The 19073-nt window shown below is 41.9% G+C and overlaps 1 protein-coding gene across 2 annotated transcripts in view; it reads right to left on the bottom strand.

The window, feature by feature from the left end:
* The window catches only part of FAF1 (Fas associated factor 1), a 250018-nt gene that overhangs the window by 208672 nt on the left and 22273 nt on the right, over positions 1-19073 (bottom strand). For both annotated transcript variants that reach the window (XM_084852547.1, XM_084852548.1), the window contains 3 exons: positions 11964-12010; positions 7388-7596; positions 1602-1693 (listed from right to left, as the gene is read on the bottom strand). In XM_084852547.1, coding sequence (XP_084708673.1) covers positions 1602-1693; positions 7388-7596; positions 11964-12010 — 348 coding nt within the window. The remainder of the gene's footprint in view (positions 1-1601; positions 1694-7387; positions 7597-11963; positions 12011-19073) is intronic.

Below are 19073 nucleotides of genomic sequence, written 5' to 3'. Positions count from 1 at the left end.
ACTTCGGAACATAGGAAGCTGCCTTATATCAAGGCAGACTATTGACCTGCCCAGCTCTGCATCGTCTACTACACTGACTGGCAGTGGCTCCCCAGGATTTTAATTAGGACTCTGTTGGAGCCTTACCTGGAGATACCAGGGATTAAACTGGACCTTCTGCATGCAAAGGATGAGCTTTACCACTGAGTTATGTACCTTCCTGTCAGGACCTGACTTCCCAGAGATGAAGCCCAATTCACAGTAAAACCATTTACTGCCATAATTTCACTAAATAGGTTTATGCCTTTACAGCCCCAATTAACACAGTTAATAGTTCACAACATACGATTTAGACCAGGTTCAGTTCATGAGCACTAAAACAAAACCCCAAGCAGCCCTGTATCAAGCTGGCAGAATAAATACCAATAAGTTCAGAGAGTCTAATACAATATAGGAAAGCTTTGCAGGTTATCCAAGTGTTGTTTCTAGCAAAGACTACCGCTAAAGGCTCTGGCTTAAACACAGGGGAGTGGCCACTAAAGATCAGTATCCAACATTCAATCCTGGCAGGGAAACCTGCCTCTTAGGGAATTGCTGCATCGCACAGGACACCTCTGCTCAGCACTCTTTAACTGATGACCCAGTAAAGGAGACACCCCTGAACCACCCTCTCCCTGCTGTCCTGTTCCCATGGAAGGCTCTCCTGGTCAAGAAGCAGAGGCCTCCGTCAAGGTCAGGTCTCCTGACTGTGGAGATAGGTAGGCCGTATCATTGTCTTGTGTCTCTCCTCCTCCCGGCTGGCGATCCAGTGGGAGGCCTGGTAGCTCTGTCTCCTGGCTTCCCACAGCTGGGCCCGATTCTACAGTGTCCCCTTCTGACTCAGAATCAAAGTTGGAGGCTACAGCTCTCCCCAAACTGGGGCAAGGCCTCAAACATCTGAATACTACACACTATGGATTGTATGTAGCATGTAGCACTGATGTAGATGCATTGGGACTAAGATTGCAGTCCTACACACTTAACTCAGGAATCATTAAGTTAGAAGGGCCCTTGGAAGTTTACTCCAATTCCCTGCTCTATGCTGTGGACATGGGAGAGAAATCGGTAAAAATTGGGTGCCCTGCCTTGTGCGAACAGAAGTGCTTTCCGCTAGTGCAAAGCCACCAGTGGATGAAACCCCAATCCTTTACTTTGTTTTGTTTTCAAATATCAATACTTAGGGTAAAATCCAATGTAACTCCTACTTAGTGTAGACCCATTGAAATGGATGAGACTTAAGTGAGCCATGAAATAGATGCGTTTTAATCATTCTACTCTAAACAGGACTTACATTGGATTTTATGTTTTTATTGAAGATGCTACTATAAGCTACAGGATATTGAACTATTTTGTATGTTGGCAACAAGACTTTGCTATTGCAATGTAAATGTTCTGGGACTTTCCTGTGGCAGAAGTTTGAAATTCTCCAATAAAGCATCCAACAGATTATATTTGTCAAGGAAAACTGGCTGGGTACGTTTTTCACAATACATTAGAGGAGGTTTCATCACAACCGGAAGGTTTCATAGGAAACACAACATGGTACATAGGCAGAAGATCCTGTAACAAATATAGGAACTCACACTATCATCTACGTCTCCAGTCTTCCAGCCCTTTAGCAACATTTTTGATGTGGGAATCTGAAGTTCATTTTCTAAAATATGTTTGATCTCTCCTAGAAAGGAAAAAAGTCATCAATATTTATGTTTCCCTGCATTCAGCTTTACAAAGCATTGGCAAAATGATCTTATTGTAAGTGTTTTTTTACCTGTTACAAATTGTTTTACATTTTATATGTTATCATTTTTTATATTATGTTTTTGTTTTGTAATTTTTATGAACAACCTAGAGAAGCTTTGGCTACTGGGTGGTAGAGAAATGAAATGAATGAATAAATGAATGTTATCAAGCCTGAGAAGCCCAAACATTCCTCACTCTTGTTGTATTCTAAACATTCCTTCAACGTTAATTTTTAAATACTTTAGTAAAGGCACATAACTAGCGATAACATACACATACAACATATGAATAGCATAGAACACTAGAATATGGAAAAATAATGCCACAAATGGTTAACTTCAAATGATTTATTTTTCCAATCTCGGGTAACATAGATTCAATGAACACAAATGACATACAGTCAACTAAATCAAAATGTATCATTTGAATTGTGTGGGATATATAGCTTGCATGCAAACCTTTGATTTCCATAAGATAATGTAACATAATGTCATTCTTTAATACTTCAACCAATATTTTGGCTCAACCCAGGGGCTTCCTGGGACAGTCCTGAATGAACTGAATGTTAAGCAAATTCACATATAATGTGACCAGCCATTTACCACCTTTTAAGGATAACAATGGGCTGCCTTACACAGGATCAGACCAAAGGGCTATTTAGCCCAATGCTGTCCACATTGCTGTTGCCACTCAAGGTGCTAGTCAATGGCCTTTTCTAGGCCTATACCATCATTGAGTTTTGATCCCTCTATATCATTGCAGAGACAGGGACTGTTCGTACAACACGACAGCCCCACCATGGGTTATTTAACCCATGGTGAGGCTGTGGTACATGCAGCTGCCATTTTGAATATGCAACCCCAACTCAGGGGTTGTCATGTCATGCAAACCTGGCGAGCATGGGTTACGCGAAGGTTAAACAACCCTGATATAATCCATGGTCGCAGGGTTCACACGACACAACAACCCCTGAGTGGGGGTTGCATATGCAGCCTAAAGCCCACAGGCACCACAGCTCATCATGGGTTAAGTAACCCACGACAAGCTGCGGCGTGTCATCAAAACCCAGTCAGTTTCCCATTGCCTGATGTTGTTGCTGTCAACAGGGCCAAAATCTTTCTCAGTTCAGAAATCTTCATCTGCGAGCAGCATTACAATTTCAAACGTATAGCTATTTGCAGATACCAAGCCAGACCAGCAGTCTGACCTCTCCTTAATGGTCACTGTATTTCTTTTCTGGCCCAAGTTTCTGTTCTCGTTCACAGACAGGTTTGTTGTTTTGTTTAAAACTCCCTCCAATCAAATTGATGGCCTCACTAGGCAGAATTACACAAAGTGTTATCCAAAAAAGCGGACATATTACAAATAAATGTAGAATATTTTTTACTCTCATGGAATTAGGTAGCCCTGATGATCATTATAATTACGTCGTTATTCATTGGTGGTGTAGCTTAACTCCATCTAGTGGGTGTTTGCTGCAACCGCACTAAACACTGGAAAAAAGTAATATAAGGAGCATTTACCCTCAATGGCTTCTTAACACATTAACTTTTCCCCCCAGGTATACACTGAGGATGTTATAAGTATACTACTAGAAATGTAAAGTGTGAATGTAACAAAGATATAGTTGGAAACATGCTCAATCATAAAAGACACACTCATTCGGGAGGTGGGAGAAGTCTGTTTGCGTGTATGGTCGATGGCAAATCGAGGTTTGCTTCCATGTAATATGGAATGGGGCCCTGAGCAATATGCAGTGGCCCCTGGCCCCTGAACAACGCACAAGCAGAGGGGTCCAGAATGCTTTGGGTGTTATAATGCAGTGACACACACACCACACACCACCACAGTCCTCCCACGACCTTCCATTCGAAACTCGGGAGAATAAGTTCTCCATGCATCCCTCTATACACAGAGAAGTAATGCACAAGGAGTTCCTACACATGAGGAAGTACCCTGATTGGCCAGGGTCTTCTGTGCACGTAGGAGCTCTTTACACATACATCTGTACGCGCAGAGAACTCCTTCCAACGAACATCAAACTGGCGGTGCGTAGCGATAGTGGTGGGTGGGGCTTGCCCACACGGTCCCGTCTGCACATTCAGTCAACACACGGCTTAACACACAATCCTAAAAACTAGCTGGGCAATATATAATAACAAACCAGTGGTCTAGTTCAGATGGTATGCACACTTAGTTTCTTCCCGCGTGTGGCAGAGGAGCAAGATTATGCCTCCCTGTTCTGCCTACTGCCCTACTTATGACACTCATGGGCGGGTGTACATACCTTTGTACTGGATTTTATATGCGCAAACCATATTGAAACATATATAGCAGGGGAATCGGGAAGGCACAATTTTGCTCCTGCTATGGTTAGGGAAAAGATATGGGAGAATATCATCCAACTAGGCCCATAAAAACTCTAAAAGTATCTGTAAATTAATTCAGTGATGTAAGTATACAGGATTCAGAAAAAGTATAGAATTCTAAGACTTACTTTAAAGTTCCTCTACAGCATTTAAAATTAGCCACTGTCTGGATCCTGGACTAAAGAAACAAATGCAATTCTGTGCGCCAGCCTTTTGTTCTCATATCCAGATTTCACAAATCCAGATTTCTCTTAACCATCAACATATTTTCAAACTTTTACTCCGCTTTAGAAATGTTTTTGCATCTCCTAATCTCCTGTAGATTAAAGGTGTCCATCAAAGAACATCACATTCCTTATTTATGGTATGGAAACTATTTAGAATTAGAATTCTTAAAACACGGGGTATTGTCATCATCCAGCTAACAAAATCTTAGTCAATCATATGTTTCAGTCAGCCTGACTGACTAAATCTGAGTAAAATTTCCATATGCAACTAAACATTTTTAGACAATGCATAAGAATATAAGAGCCATGCTAGATCAGACCAAGGGTCCATCTAGTCCAGCATTCTGTTCATACAGTGGCCAACCAGCTGACGACCAGGAACCCACAAGCAGAGCATGAGCACAACAGCACCCTCCCACCCATGTTCCTCAGCAACTGGTGTACATAGGCTCACCGCCTCTAGTACTGGATGTAACACATAGCTATCAAGACTAGTAGCCATTGATAGCCTTTCCCTCCAGGCTAACCCCCTTTTAAAGCCATCCAAACTGGTGGCCATCACTACATCCTGTGGTAGCAAATTCCATAGTTGAACTATGCGCTGTGTGAAGAACTATTTCCTTTTATCTGTCCTGAATCTCCCATCAATCAGCTTCATAGGATGACCCCAGGTTGTAGTATTTTGAGAGAGGGAGAAAAATGTCTCTCTATCCACATTCTCCACACCATGCATAATTTTGTACACCTCTATCATGTCTCTCTCCCCTTACCCTCCTTTTTTCCATGCTAAACAATCCCAGCTGTTGTAACCTTCTCTCATAGGGGAGATGCTCCAGCCCCTTGATCATTTTAGTTGCCCTTTTCTGCACTTTTTCCAGCTCTACAGTATCTTTTTTTAGGTGTGGTGACCAGAACTGTACACAGTATTCCAAGTGTGACCTCACCATAGATTTGTATAGGGGCAGTATGATGTTGGCAGTTTTATTCTCAGTCCCTTTTCTAATTATGTCTAGCATGGAGTTTGCCTTTTTTACAGCAGCTGCACACTGGGTTGACATCTCCATTGAGCTGTCGACCACAACCCCACAATCTCTTTCCTGATCAGTCAGTGCTAGCTCAGATCCCATCAGGCTATACTTGAAGTTGGGATTTTTTGCCCCAACACGCATCACTTTACTCTTGCTTACATTGAACCGCATTTGCCATTTAGATGCCCATTCTCCCAGTTTGGAGAGATCCTTTTGGAGCTCTTCACAATCCGTTTTTGTTTTAACCACCCCAAATAATTTGGTGTCATCCGCAAACCTGGCTACTTCACTGCTCACACATGCAAGCATTATATTAGAAGGGGCATTCCACCTACTCTCTCAGACACAGGAGCAAATGCCTCTTAAAATGGTGCTTACCATCTACATTTTATTAAAAATAAGAATCTGTATTAAAAAATACTTCCAAAATTTAAAAGCCTGCTGCCCTAATTAGGGGCACCTTATGAAAAATAAAAATGTTTCTAAAAGTATTAACTAAACATTGCAACCCTAATTATAATCCTATTTGTTCAAACAAAGGCCACAAATATTGCATATTGTTTGGTCATGGGCACCTGTGACAAACCGTTGAAGAACTATAATGAGCAAGTAGAGATTATGAACTCACATTTTACCGAACTAGAAGCAAATAAATGCGGCACAACCCAGTGAATAATTGAGCATAATAAAGGGGGAAGATTTGCAAAAGTGGGGCAGGGATGAGCAACAAATACATGCTCAGCAAATAATATATATATGTGCCACTAGGTGTCACTCTTGGATCACATATTATATATTAAATTGTAAGAAGAAACAGTTTCACCTTACCTGCTTTGGGACAAATACTAGAAGCAATATACGAATTATTTTTATATAGCATCTGTAAACTGCATACATATTTTAAAAGGAAGCGTTTATATGCTATCTCTATGATCAGAGGTGACAAGTACAAATGCTTTAAATAAACAAACAAGAAAATTAAATTATACTATCCTTCTACAAAGCATCACAATGTGATGCTTAAAGAGACAGGAAAATTTGCCAGTTGTTAATTTGTCCTAATACTGCAAGTGCTGTTTGGTATCTGCGTGGCTTGTGGAAGTACTAAAAAGCTAATGCTACATTTTAAAGGCATAAGAGGGAAGATTAACTGACTCTTGCAAATAAATAAAACTCCAAAATAGATAAAACTTTACAATGGGGGCAGAATTCTTGAACAGCCCTAGCAATATTTCTTGCTCCTCTGGATATAAGCACCACTCTAAGCCAGGAGAGCTTTGTACCACTACACACTTTGGAGGTGATCACTGTTCCTGGCAAGGCAGGTGTCAAGGGTAGGCATGGTTGGGAACCTGCCAAGGGCCCACAGCCCAGCAGGAACCCACTGGCAAGAGCCCTCTGGAGTTGTGCCTCATTCACTGCAATCTGCTTGTTCACCCGGCTCTCACTTGGGCCCAGACAATGGTCATGGTGAGAAGGAGGAGCTGTAGATGCCACTGCCTTCTGGCTCACCGGCTCTCTGCCTCAGCAAGCAAGTGGTATCAATGATGAGAAAAGAGGATGAGGAGCAATAGCAGCTGGTGACAATGGTGGTGAGAAGGTGGACTCATCGCCTTGCCCAAGTGCCCTCAAAAACCTGGCAGTGGTTCCTAGCCCCCGTCATGCAACATGAAAAGTTATGTTGCTTTTGCCCAAGGAGACTGATTCACTCCAATATTTATGGAACTAGCGTCCATTCCCACTCCCGCTTCTCACAAAAAGGTATAGCATCACTAACTTTACAAGTGGTGCTTCTGCTTGCCCCTCCCATCCATTCCCATCCATCCAAAAAATTGAACTTGTGCTGTAGGTAGATGTTGTTGTTGTTCAGTTGTTCAGTCGTGTCCGACTCTTCGTGACCCCATGGACCACAGCACGCCAGGCCTTCCTGTCCTGCGCTAGGTAGATGTAAAAAAAAACTAAAAATGGATATACCTTTTCCCCACCCGTCCTACAAGTTTCTTACCAACTGTAGAACTGTCTTCGAGTACCACATCCACATTTCGATCTCTGTATTCAACCCTGAAGTCAAGCATTCGTGGTTGTCTTTCCACTATTTGTCTAGATGGCACAACATGGCGAAATGCAGAAGACGAGGAAGGTGTCGAAGACGAGGATGATGGATGACTAGCAGGACCATAGGCTGGCCCTTGTAAAGTCTCTCCACTGTATTCGCTGAAAAATACATAATTTAGATTTCAAATAAAGATAGGCAATCAACTTCTTGCAACAACTTGTTTTTGTTCTGTGAACATTATTTGAGATCAATTCCAGGAACGCTATAGAAACTTAGAAACCAGAGGTGGCAAGTATTTTGCTCCTGTTTGAAGAAAATTTGACTCTAGGAATTATTGGTTGAAGATTGATATGCTTCAAATTAACACCTCCAACATCCTGATATTATTGTAAGAGTTGTCAGGATCTGGCCTGTCCATTCTAGTCTGGATGTCTTTAGAACAAACCTCCATTATATTTTGAAAACATCCCATTCCCCTTACAAAGGGGCTTGAAACCAACTTTGAAGTCAACAGTTTCATGTATGATCCTTGCTTTTTTAAATAAGTACAAAACATTAACCTGAATGTTAGAGAAATACAAAACACTGCAATATGGAAGACTTTTAAAATCATTACAGCAATTGGTGAATGAGCAATTCCTGTGGCCCAGACTTCACATGAGCACTTCAAATAGCAAAGTCTAGACATAAAGCCTAAAACGCCACTATAACGCCACTGGGTTTTTTGGTGTGCTATTCCAGAACTTACTGTATATTTGGAGCACTGAATAGGACTTGTTGCCCCAACTTGGCATGATTAATGGGGATTTACTACTCAAATTTAAAATACCCTCCTCCTCCTAATTTATTACTTAGAGGCAGGGCTGGCCCTGTCATTAGGCAGAGTGAGGCGGCCACCATGAATAGCAGATGCGGAGAGGCAAGGAGCGGCTGTGAAGTGTTAGACAGTGCTGTGTGTGCCATCCAGCATGCCCTACACCCCTAAGCTAGCTCTCAGGTATAGCAGAGGATGCTGTGTCACCACCGTTGAAGTAAGACTGAACTGCCAGTCTCAGTCTGGTTGGCTTTTGAACATGGAATGGGTGGAGGTGCCATTTTGTTCTTTGCCTCAGGCAGCAAAATATCTTGGGCCAGCTGTGCAAACAGATGCACATAAAGACTGTTGACAGACTACAGCTACTACTGAACATGGCAGCCCACTTCACAAAGGTCACCAGAAGCATATTAGACCAGTACTCTGGGGGCTACATTGGCTTTCTGTTTCCTTCTAAGCACAGTTCAGTTCTGTCAAGCCCTAGGCCTATTATACTTTAGGGACTGCCTTTCTTGTGTCCCTTTTTGATCCTTATGGCAAGTCAAAGCAATATTTGATAGAGTTCTCCCTAAGACGAAGCCAGTAGCAAGGACAAATAGAAAGACATTTTCCCCAGTTCTGGAATCCCCTTCCCTTGGAACCATACCAAAAAAGAAAGAAAGAAAGAAAGAAAGAAAGAAAGAAAGAAAGAAAGAAAGCGAGCGAGCAAGCGAGCTGGGCAATACAAAATATTTTTATTTGGGCATCATTTAGTCAGGGATCAGGAGAGATTATTTAAGTAGTTCTGCCAAAATACATTGTTCTATTACCCTTTCCCCTCATTTTTAAGTTGTAAGAGAACACCATAAGCATTGCCACAGAAATGGGAATACATTTTAATAAGTAATATTTCAGTGGAAATTAAAAATAGTTATAATCATGATCCAGCCATGATGTCAAAATTAAGAAGACTTATATTTATAAATCAGTAGGTTAAATCTGTCCCCTCCCACGTCTGTTTTTTAAAAAGGGAAGTTCATAATAAAAAAAAGGTTTCCAAAAGCCACAAACGTAAAACAAAAGCATAAATATTAAAAACAAACAAACTACTCAGTCACTGCTGACTTGAACTAAGCAGTGAGCTGTTGCGGACACATCTGTGCTGCTTCAGCATCAGAACATGTGTCATCTCAACTGTCCGCTACAGTAATTCCCATCATTCTGCATCCCAAATTGGGGGTGGGGGGGGCAAACAAACAATAGAGCACTATGATTCTTCTTTGTACAGAGGCCTCTTTTCCTTCTCGCTAATCAAAAAGAACAAAGAGCAATTCTCAGCTCTGAAGCCATGGGCAGTTTCAAAGCTATGGTGAACAATGGATGTGCTGTGTTTAGGTGTATACATTTCCATGCAAAAATATATTGGCCCCAATTCAGAGATTTTTGTGTGCTGGAGTGGGCTGCATAAGCATTACTGCATATGAAGATCTTCTCTGCTGAACAGATGGTCAGTGCAGTTAGCTTTCAGAGCAGAGGAAAAGGGATCTGTTCTCCTATCCCGGAGCCACGCTGACCTTCCCATTTGGCTGTGTGTGTGTGTGTGTAAAACTGCAGCTCAAGCCTCCCCAGTCTGAGAGCAGGGTTTTCCCCTCCACACATCCCATCCAAAAGAGGATTCACATACAGAAGTTGATTTCAGTTTACAGATTGTCCCTGAAGCATCAGGGCAAAGCAATCTCGGCTATAAAGTGACCAAGTCAGCTCTTCTCTTTATTCCTTAGAAAAAGGCCTATCTACCATACAGTGTTAGGGCTAAAATACTGCAAGGGGAAAGCCTAGGTTCATTTCCATCCATAACCACTGTTTCTCTGTGCCCTAAGGACTCAGGTTACTCCAATCCTCTGAAAAGCCATAGTACTTGGAACCCAAACAGCCCTGTGCTCTCCAGAAAGGTGCTTCGGCATGCATGGGTTGCTAATTTTCCCTACCAGCTGCAGCTTCTCACAGAGTCATGCCACACTGAATGCCAGTCTTCAGGAGACATGTTTCGGGGGGGGGGGGGGCTGCAGCCAAAATGAGACAACCAAAAGGCCTGTTGAAAGCATTAATCACCATGCACAGACCTTTAGGTCCTGCCCTATGTGCCAGGTTCAGTAAGTGTGTTGTGGGTTTGTTGTTGCCATTTTGAGCAATTAACATACATTATTCTACAGTTAGATAGCCCCAATTTTGAAAGAGACTGAACTATATTCATTAACTACATACACAACTAATCAATATCTATTCATTGCCAGAACTGAAAGATTTGATGTCGACAAGCTTTAAAAAAAAATTACTTATTTATTCCAATTCTTTATCAGTCACTTTTCAGGTCAAACCCTAACAAAGCAACATAGATTAAAAAAATAAAAATGGAACATCAGGCAGAATATGTAAGCATAAAGTAGACACAGCTAAGTAGACACGTTAAAAAATCTGCTTGATGTCACACAGCTCATGGGCAGAAAAATTTATGGGCCCTAGACATTGTCTGAGGGGCCAAAGGATATTGGGGATTTTCACTTACAGGGCCGTAGACACAGCTATGACTGTGGAAGTGAAAATCCTCACTCGGATCTTTATCCCCAGTCCCCTCCTACCCTCGGAAGGGAACGAGGAGAGGAAAAAGGGGTTATACTGGTGGGCAGGGAGGAAGGAGGAGAGGCAAGGACCCTATGGCCTCTCAAGCCCTGTCCTCAACAGCACAACTCCACTAGATGGGCTCAGAGGCCCATCTAGTGAGAAAACTGTAACGAAGGACAGGGAGGCAAATACCACCTCTGAGATCAGAGGTTTCCATCTAGCAGGCACCAATCCAATAGGCTTGCACCCTTAGCCAAACACAGTAGTGAAAAGATAAGTTTAAGGCCTTCTTAAATGCCAGAACTAAAGGGCCAAGCAAATGTTGACTAGAAAAGAGTTCCACAATTGTGTGGCCACCACCAAGGCTGAACTGTCTCACATACTCACCAAGCTTAACCAACTTTGATTTTGGGAATTGTGTTAATGAGAATGGGCCTGTTCAGACATGACAGCGGTAAATTGTGGGTTAATTCCAGTTTAAATATACAAATTCTGGTTGGCCCGACTGTAGGCTGCTTCATGATATGCGAACCTGGATACTTTGGGTTGTTTGTGGGTTAAACAACTCAAAGTTAACCTAACAACTAATCATAGGTTAACTCTGGGTTGTTTAACCCACAAACAACCCAAAGTGTCACAGTTTGCACATCACGAAGCAACCTACAATACGGCTGATCAGAAGTTACATATTCAAATCAGAAGCAGCACATGCACAGCTCACAACATTACATGTGAACTGAGTCACCCAGTCATTTTATATGAGGATTTCTTTCAGGATAAAAGATCTTACGGAGCAGTTGATCTGAAGTATAGCTATGTAAAAGATCTTCTAAGATTGGAAGATGCACTAGATCTTAGCTTTTATTTATAGAAAATACTTTATTATGTCTTTAATATCTCTTCCTTTTATTGCAGAAATCGAAACTTCAACTTCAGATGATAAAGAAAGCAATTTGAAAGCTAAAACAGGATACAGGAATGACAGGTTCTAAAATATCACTCCTGCTATTGTAGAAACAGTTGGCAGAAATAATGGTAAAACTAATAGTTTGTAGAAATAGTTTGTTTCATAGTCTTTCTAGTACAATTGTAAGAAAGTGCTCCACTTACCTTTGTAAAATGCCATTTTCCTGCGGTATTACACCATTTATAGCTGCCTGCAAAGAAAGCATATCGCATTTAAGTCTATCTATAAAGTAAGAAAGCTTGTTTAAACAGAACTGAAGCATACCCCAAATAATACTGATATGTGCCAACTGGTTAATATAACCACTCACATTCCTCACTATTAAAAAAAAAAAAAAGATTACCAAAATCATATTTCAAATGGGTATGAATCAAATTAGCATCCTAAAAATGATAGGAGTTAGCTTCAACAACAACAGCAGCAGCAGCAGCAAACTAAAACAATGTGTATAGCAGTTTAGAAGAATACATGAAACTGGATCCCTGACAAAAGTTTACTATCTAGACAGCTGGATACTGAATAAGCATGAAGGCAGAGCTGGGATGTTAAAATGTTAACACATACTTGAGTAAATACTCAATACAGTCTTGTACACACAAATCCACAGAATCGCATTCAAACCATACAAATTATTGGTAGCTACAGATGGCAGAATTCATGCAGGATCAACTCAGGATTTCAACTTATTTGCACAGAACATTGGACATAAGGTGGGTCATAGCAGTGGCACTACACTTTCAGTTGTTTGGATTTATTTTCAACGAGAAAAACAGAGAGGCTGAGACAAAGGTAACCGGCAGCGGCGGCCACTAAGGCTTTTTGCTAGGCACAACCACCAATGGCCACAGTATGGTGAGGAGGAGAAGGGGGTGAGGGCCTCTCTGCCCATACCTTTCAGCTCCAGGATGCAGCGGTGGAGCCACAGCCAGCACCATTACAAGCACCATGGATGGTCCCAGCTACTGATGCCCGCAGTCTGTACCTGGTCCTGCACCAAAACAACCATCCATTCAACAACTGTGTGCTTATATAGTTCTGGCTGCAGCCCACACCCCTTCTCTACCACTGCCTCCCAGTAGTGAAAGATAAAGGTGGGAAGGCTCCACCCCCACATCCACCACCACTTGTCCACAAACCAAGACTGCTGGTAGTTTTGCCTAACAAACCACCTCACTAACCAGTGCTAATAACCGGATGCAAAGGAGGACAAAGAGCCTTTAGCCTCAGCGGTTCTGCAGAAAATGATACACTGATGGGAGTGCACCTGCAAACATTCCCTCTTCTATACAACTGTTAAGCATATAAGGGTCTGGCCCTTCATTGTGTCTAGTTACACTAAGGAGAGGAGAGAAATGGGCATATACTGCAAAAAAAAGGGGGGGAAAGAAATAGATCCTGGATTTGAACAGGGTGAGGACCTAGTACAGAAAATGGTCTTAAGCAGTAACGCCTGAGGCAGAAAAGTGGCATACAAAATACTCATAGATAAAGGTAATGAGCTACATCCAATGCTGCGTGAGTGGACATCCACTCAGGCAACAAAACATTCCTGGCCTTTCCTCCCAGTGCAGCCCCCCACATGCCTCCAAATCTTCTCCAGAAGGTCCCCAAGCCCTCCGGAGAAGTTTTGGGCTGGCACGGGGGTGTGTGTGTGCAGGGGGAAGGGAATCTGCTCCACTAGCGGATGCCATTCTATCAGTGGGTGGACACAATTGGATGTCGCCCAGTGCCAGATGATGCTCTATATCTGGAGCCAAACAGAACTGGGCCAGACCCTGAGAGACAGACTGCCTAGGAACCCAACATTTCAACTTCTTGGAGGCAGGAAGGGATAGATGAAGCAGCTGCGTGTGTGTGGAGCAGGGGGGATCCAACTGATACAGGACAAAGAACACCTCCTCTCACCTCAAAGTGGCTCTTTCCTGTCTGTATGGCACACAGGGAACCAATTCATAACCGACAGAGATAGTGTGGACTACAATTCATTGCAGAACAAGAGCAAAATAAGATTCTTATATACCACATGATTTCTGTTCCTAGAGGGATAATCTATCACACTCCTATTTCTAGCATTTAAAAGCAAAATAACATTTATAGCTCCTTGAGTGTTCAAAGCACAAACTATTATCTTAGTAATCCTGAAAGTAAACTTCAGGAAGTGTATATGCAGATGTGCTCTAGGCTTAGTCATTTAGTAAGAAACGATTGAACAGATTATTTTACATAAAGGTAAAAACCCAAACTCACCATCTGGTCAGTTTAAATAGTTACAGCACAGTATCCTGACAGCTGGTGAAATGCAGAGGTTAGTCTCAGGAGTAGGACTGGGAGACCCAAGGGACAATCCCCACTTAGTCACGAATCTCTATGGGTGATCTTGGATTAGTCACCTTCTCTCAGCCTAACCTACCTCACAGGACTGTTCTGCTATAGTAGAGGTGGGTAGAAGGGGGGGATACAATGTAAGTTGTAATTATAAGAGTAATAGTTTCATAATACAAATGCGCTCTTCACAAAGGGCTTTTCAAACAAGCAATTTTTTAAAAAAGAAACCTGCATTGCCACAAAAAGTCTCAGAGTCTCAGTGGTCACATTAATCCCACAGAACACACACACACACACACACACACACACAGAGAGAGAGAGAACTGATTAAATGCTGTCTTTTATTGAACCATCCAGTACCTTAATCACATTGCATTTTACAGAATCCTCCAAACAAAATGAGTATCCAAAGGAGAAGAAAAGAATGGCGGAATACATTCAGACTGAGTGAATTCACTCGTAAGAACATAAGAAGAGCCTTGCTGGATCAGACTAAGGGTCCATCTAGTCCAGCATTCTGTTCACAGTGGCCAAGCAGCTGCCCACGGGAAACTTACAAGCAGGACATGAGTGCAACAGCACCATCCTGCCCATGTCCCCCAGCAACTGGTGTACATAGGCATACTGCCTCTTATACTGGAGGTAGCATAGCGCCATCAGGCCTAGTAGCCACTGATAGCCTTATCCCCCATGAATTTGTCTAATCCCCTTTTAAAGCCATCCAAAATGGTGGCCATTACTACATTTTGTGGAAGTGAATTCCATAGTGTAATTATGCACTGTGTGAAGAACTACTTCCTTTTATTTGTCCTGAATCTCCCACCAATCAGCTTCATGGGATGACCCCGTAGTTCTAGTATTATGAGAGAGGGAGAAAAATGTCTGCCTATCCACTTTCTCCATACCATGCATAAAGTTGTGCACCTCTATCATATCCTCCTTTACTCACAATTTTTTTTTAAGCTAAACAATCCCAGCTGCTGTGAGCATTCCTCATAGGGGAGTTGCTCCAGCCCCTTGATCATTTTAGTTCCCCTTTTCTGCACTTTTTCCAGCTCTACAATATCTTTTTTTATATGCAGTGGCCAGAACTATATACAGTATTCTAAGTGTGCTTGCACCATAGGTTTGTGTAAGGGGAGTATAATTTTGGCAGTTTTATTTTTAATTCCTTTTCTAATTATACCTCAGATGGAACTTGCCTTTTTCACAGCTGCCACACACTGGGTTGGTATTTTCATCGAGCTGTCTACCACAACCCCAAGATCTCTTTCTCGATCAGTCACTGCTAGCTCAGATCCCATCAGCTTATACTAGAAGTTGGGATTTTTTGCCCCAATATGCATCACTTTACACTTGCTTACATTGAACCACATTTGCCATTTTGATGCCCAGTCTCCCAGTTTGGAGAGATCTTTTGGAGCTCTTCACAATCCTGTTTTGTTTTTATTATAAAAATATTTTAGTAAATAATTTAGTATCATCAGCAAACATGGCCACTTCACTGCTCACTCCTAATTTCAGATCATTTATTTATTTATTTATTTATTTATTTATTTCATTTCTATACCGCCCAATAGCCGAAGCTCTCTGGGCGGTTCAATTTATGAATAAATTGAAAAGCACTGGTCCCAGTACAGATCCCCATGGGACCCCACTGTTTACATCCCTCCTCTGGGAGAATTTACCATTTATTCCTACTCTCTGCTTTCTGTTCTTTAATCAGTTACTGATCCATCAAAAGGCCTCTCCTCTTATTCCGTGACTGCTAAGTTTGCTCAGGAGTCTTTGGTGAGGGACTTTGTCAAAAGCCTTTTGGAAGCCCAAAGAAACAATGTCCACTGTATCACCACTGACCATATGTTTATTGACACTCTCAAAGAGCTCTTCAAGGTTAGTGAAACAGGACTTACCTTTGCGGAAGCCATGTTGATTCTTTTTCAGCAGGGCTTGACCTTCTATATGCTTACTAATTTTATATTTAATAATGCTTTCAAACCTCTTTTATTGACCTCTTTTGGGTTATTGACCATCTTTTGTGCTCAGAATACTCTAACTTTATTTTCCCCCTTTTTAACCACAGAAGCAGATGCTTATTTGGTCCTAGAACATCTGCTAGTGTCTGGAAATCAGGGACAGCATTATCCAAACAAACACAACCCATGCCAATAGAAGAACTGTGTAGCATAGTGCTTAAGAGAAAAAGATGGGAAATCCCATTTCAAAATCCACCATACCTATGAACACACTAAGCCTCAGGACCCAATCTATATGATATGAGGATAAGAATACTGGACTACCTTACACAGGGATGTTACACAATTTACTGGAAAATGTACATGGAGTGCTTTGAACACTCAGGAAAGCCACCATATAAATACTAAATATTAATTATAAATATGTTCCTACTTTCTCTTTTGCCAATTGCATGTGTAAGACACACATCTGACATTCTGGTAACAAAGACTGCTTCCTTCTATCATTTTGTTCTCATTTTTCTACACACATCATAAAGTCACAAGAAGGGATCCTGCACACCCTCTTCTTACCATCCTATTGCTTCTTAAAATATAAATTTAGGGTTGAATTTAAGTAGTTCTTTCTAGGTTTAATATTAACTTCCCAAGGTTTGGGGCTTAATATTTAACTGCCATCAAATATGGTCTGTTTTTAAAAAGAGATGTTTATGCATAGTACATGAAATGGCACTAAAAAAACTGCATACTTGCTGCAAAAGGTGGGGCACTCCAACAGTAGCAGCCTAGATTAATAACACTAAGGTTTATTAAGCTCAGCTGTAAAAACATAAAATTCTTTTGCGTGCCGAGCCACTGAAGGCACATACTTTGATTCCCAACAGGAACATAAAATCTTTTCAAATTGCTCCATTGGGCAATTAAATCTTGGCTGTTAACTCCTCTATTCTTTGGCAATAGTTACCAGTGATACATTTCATTTCTGGAGATAGCCTGATGGACAAGACTTTCAGATCATCATTGGATGCTAATTTATATCATATTGTCCAACTGCTCCCTATTTCCTATTCCTGCTTGATGGTAAATAACTGTCTCTACCTTTGCCTTTTGAGGATACAAGTTGCAAGTACTGTTCTTAATGGTCAGGATTTCCTCCCAAGGGTCATTAGCAGTGAAATCTCCAAATGAAGAACAGGATGCATTTTGTCTCTAGTATCCATGCAGGTCAATGTGTGCACATGGACACTAAGCCACTATGCAGCACATGGCCGGATCTTTCACACATTACAGATTCTGAGGAATATTCTGAACTATGGATAACATATATTGAAAAATATCATTGTTTATAGTGGGTTGGGTCTAGACTTAGTCATAGTTGGAACAGACCCATTGAAATTCATGGGACAAGTTAAGTCCTATAGATTTCACTTAACTAACTTAAGTTAGTTAATTTAAGTCACTGGGTTTACTCTAAGTATGGCCAATTCTGGGTCCAAGTCAATATATTTAGAAAAAAGGACAAACACCCTACTGGCTTTTAAATTGGGGTGGGGGGCCTGGCTGCTGCAGAATGAATGAATATAGCATACAGGAGGCAAAGCAGAGACGTCTACAATGGGCAATAATGAGGAGGGTTCAAACAGCAATTCTTGGTATGGGAATTGGGGAGTTACAAGTAAGTTTCTATTTTAATCTGTGAAATGTTAAAGGATATGTCTAGATTCCTTCCTGTTCATCAGATACACAGGTAAGTTATATGGTATTTGGTACTTCACTAGAAATAAATTTACTAGAGGGCAGGATGCCTCTTTATGCCAGTTGCCAGGACCACAAGCAGGAGGGTACTGTTGGACTCATGTCCTGCTTGTGGGTTTCCCAAGCGCAATGTCAGGATTCCTGTGGAGTCTGAAGATTCTGAATCAGACTCAGAGGCGGAGTTAGGAAGAGAAGAGAAGAGAAGAGAAGAGAAGAGAAGAGAAGAGAAGAGCTGGCTCAGAGCGCAGGGGAGGAAATTGCCCAAGAGACTCCAGGAGTCAGGGAAGAGTGATCCCAAGGGCATGATAATCAGTTGGGCCAGGCACAGGTACCGCTTCTCCCTTCTGTGAGAGGAGGGGCAAGACTTGGAAGACGCAAGAGCCCGCCTTTGCTTAAAGAGGGCGGAGCAGATGAGGGGACTGAGACACTCTGCTAGATTAGCCACTCACTGGAGCCAATGGAGGGAGGACCCTCCCTGAGGGACAGACTGAGGAAGCCCTGAGTTCTGTGTAGGTTGCCTAATGTTAGTTTATCAGCAATTCTCTCTCTTACTCCACTGGTCTTTCTCTGTTACAGAACTCAGGATTAACTAATTAGGCCCGGGGCAGTTTGGGGCAAATACTGAGTCTGTATTGTTTGAAAGACTAGCTGTTAGCATATTAAAGGACTACTGACTTGAAGTCCTTAAAGGACTACTGACTTGGGGTCTCTGCCTGGTGATTGCACAGCGGAAGGGCTTGTGCAAACAGAATGCTGGATTACATAGGCCTGTGGTCTGATCCAGCATAGCACTTCTTAAGTTTGATTTATACCTGCAGAGTTTTCCACTGGCATAATGGGGGCCTCTGAGGTCAATGCAGCCATCTGGCAGCAGAGGTCATCTCCACCGGTGGAGGGGTGCCTCCACCACATCCTAACTCCACTTGGACAGCTGTCCAAGTAGGGCTGCTGTATGCATTTACTTGGAATTCTCCCACTGAATTTCAATAAACCTTAATTCTAATATAACATGCCTATAATTGCAGCTTCACCCTTGCATCCAGATGCCAGAGGTTGCTGCAAAATCCACATCATGTCATGACATCTGATGGGCAGTAACCCCGCACTGGAACATTCCCACCCCAAGAACTTACTTGTTGGCATTAACAAGATTTCAGACTGGGAAGGGACAATGTATTTTCATATAATTGTTTCACT

Source organism: Heloderma suspectum, chromosome 4 (assembly GCF_057233095.1).
Source record: "Heloderma suspectum isolate Gila_16-S chromosome 4, 16-S_ref, whole genome shotgun sequence".
NCBI classification, from domain to species: domain Eukaryota; kingdom Metazoa; phylum Chordata; class Lepidosauria; order Squamata; family Helodermatidae; genus Heloderma; species Heloderma suspectum.
This window is presented reverse-complemented; position numbering and strand designations above follow the sequence as displayed.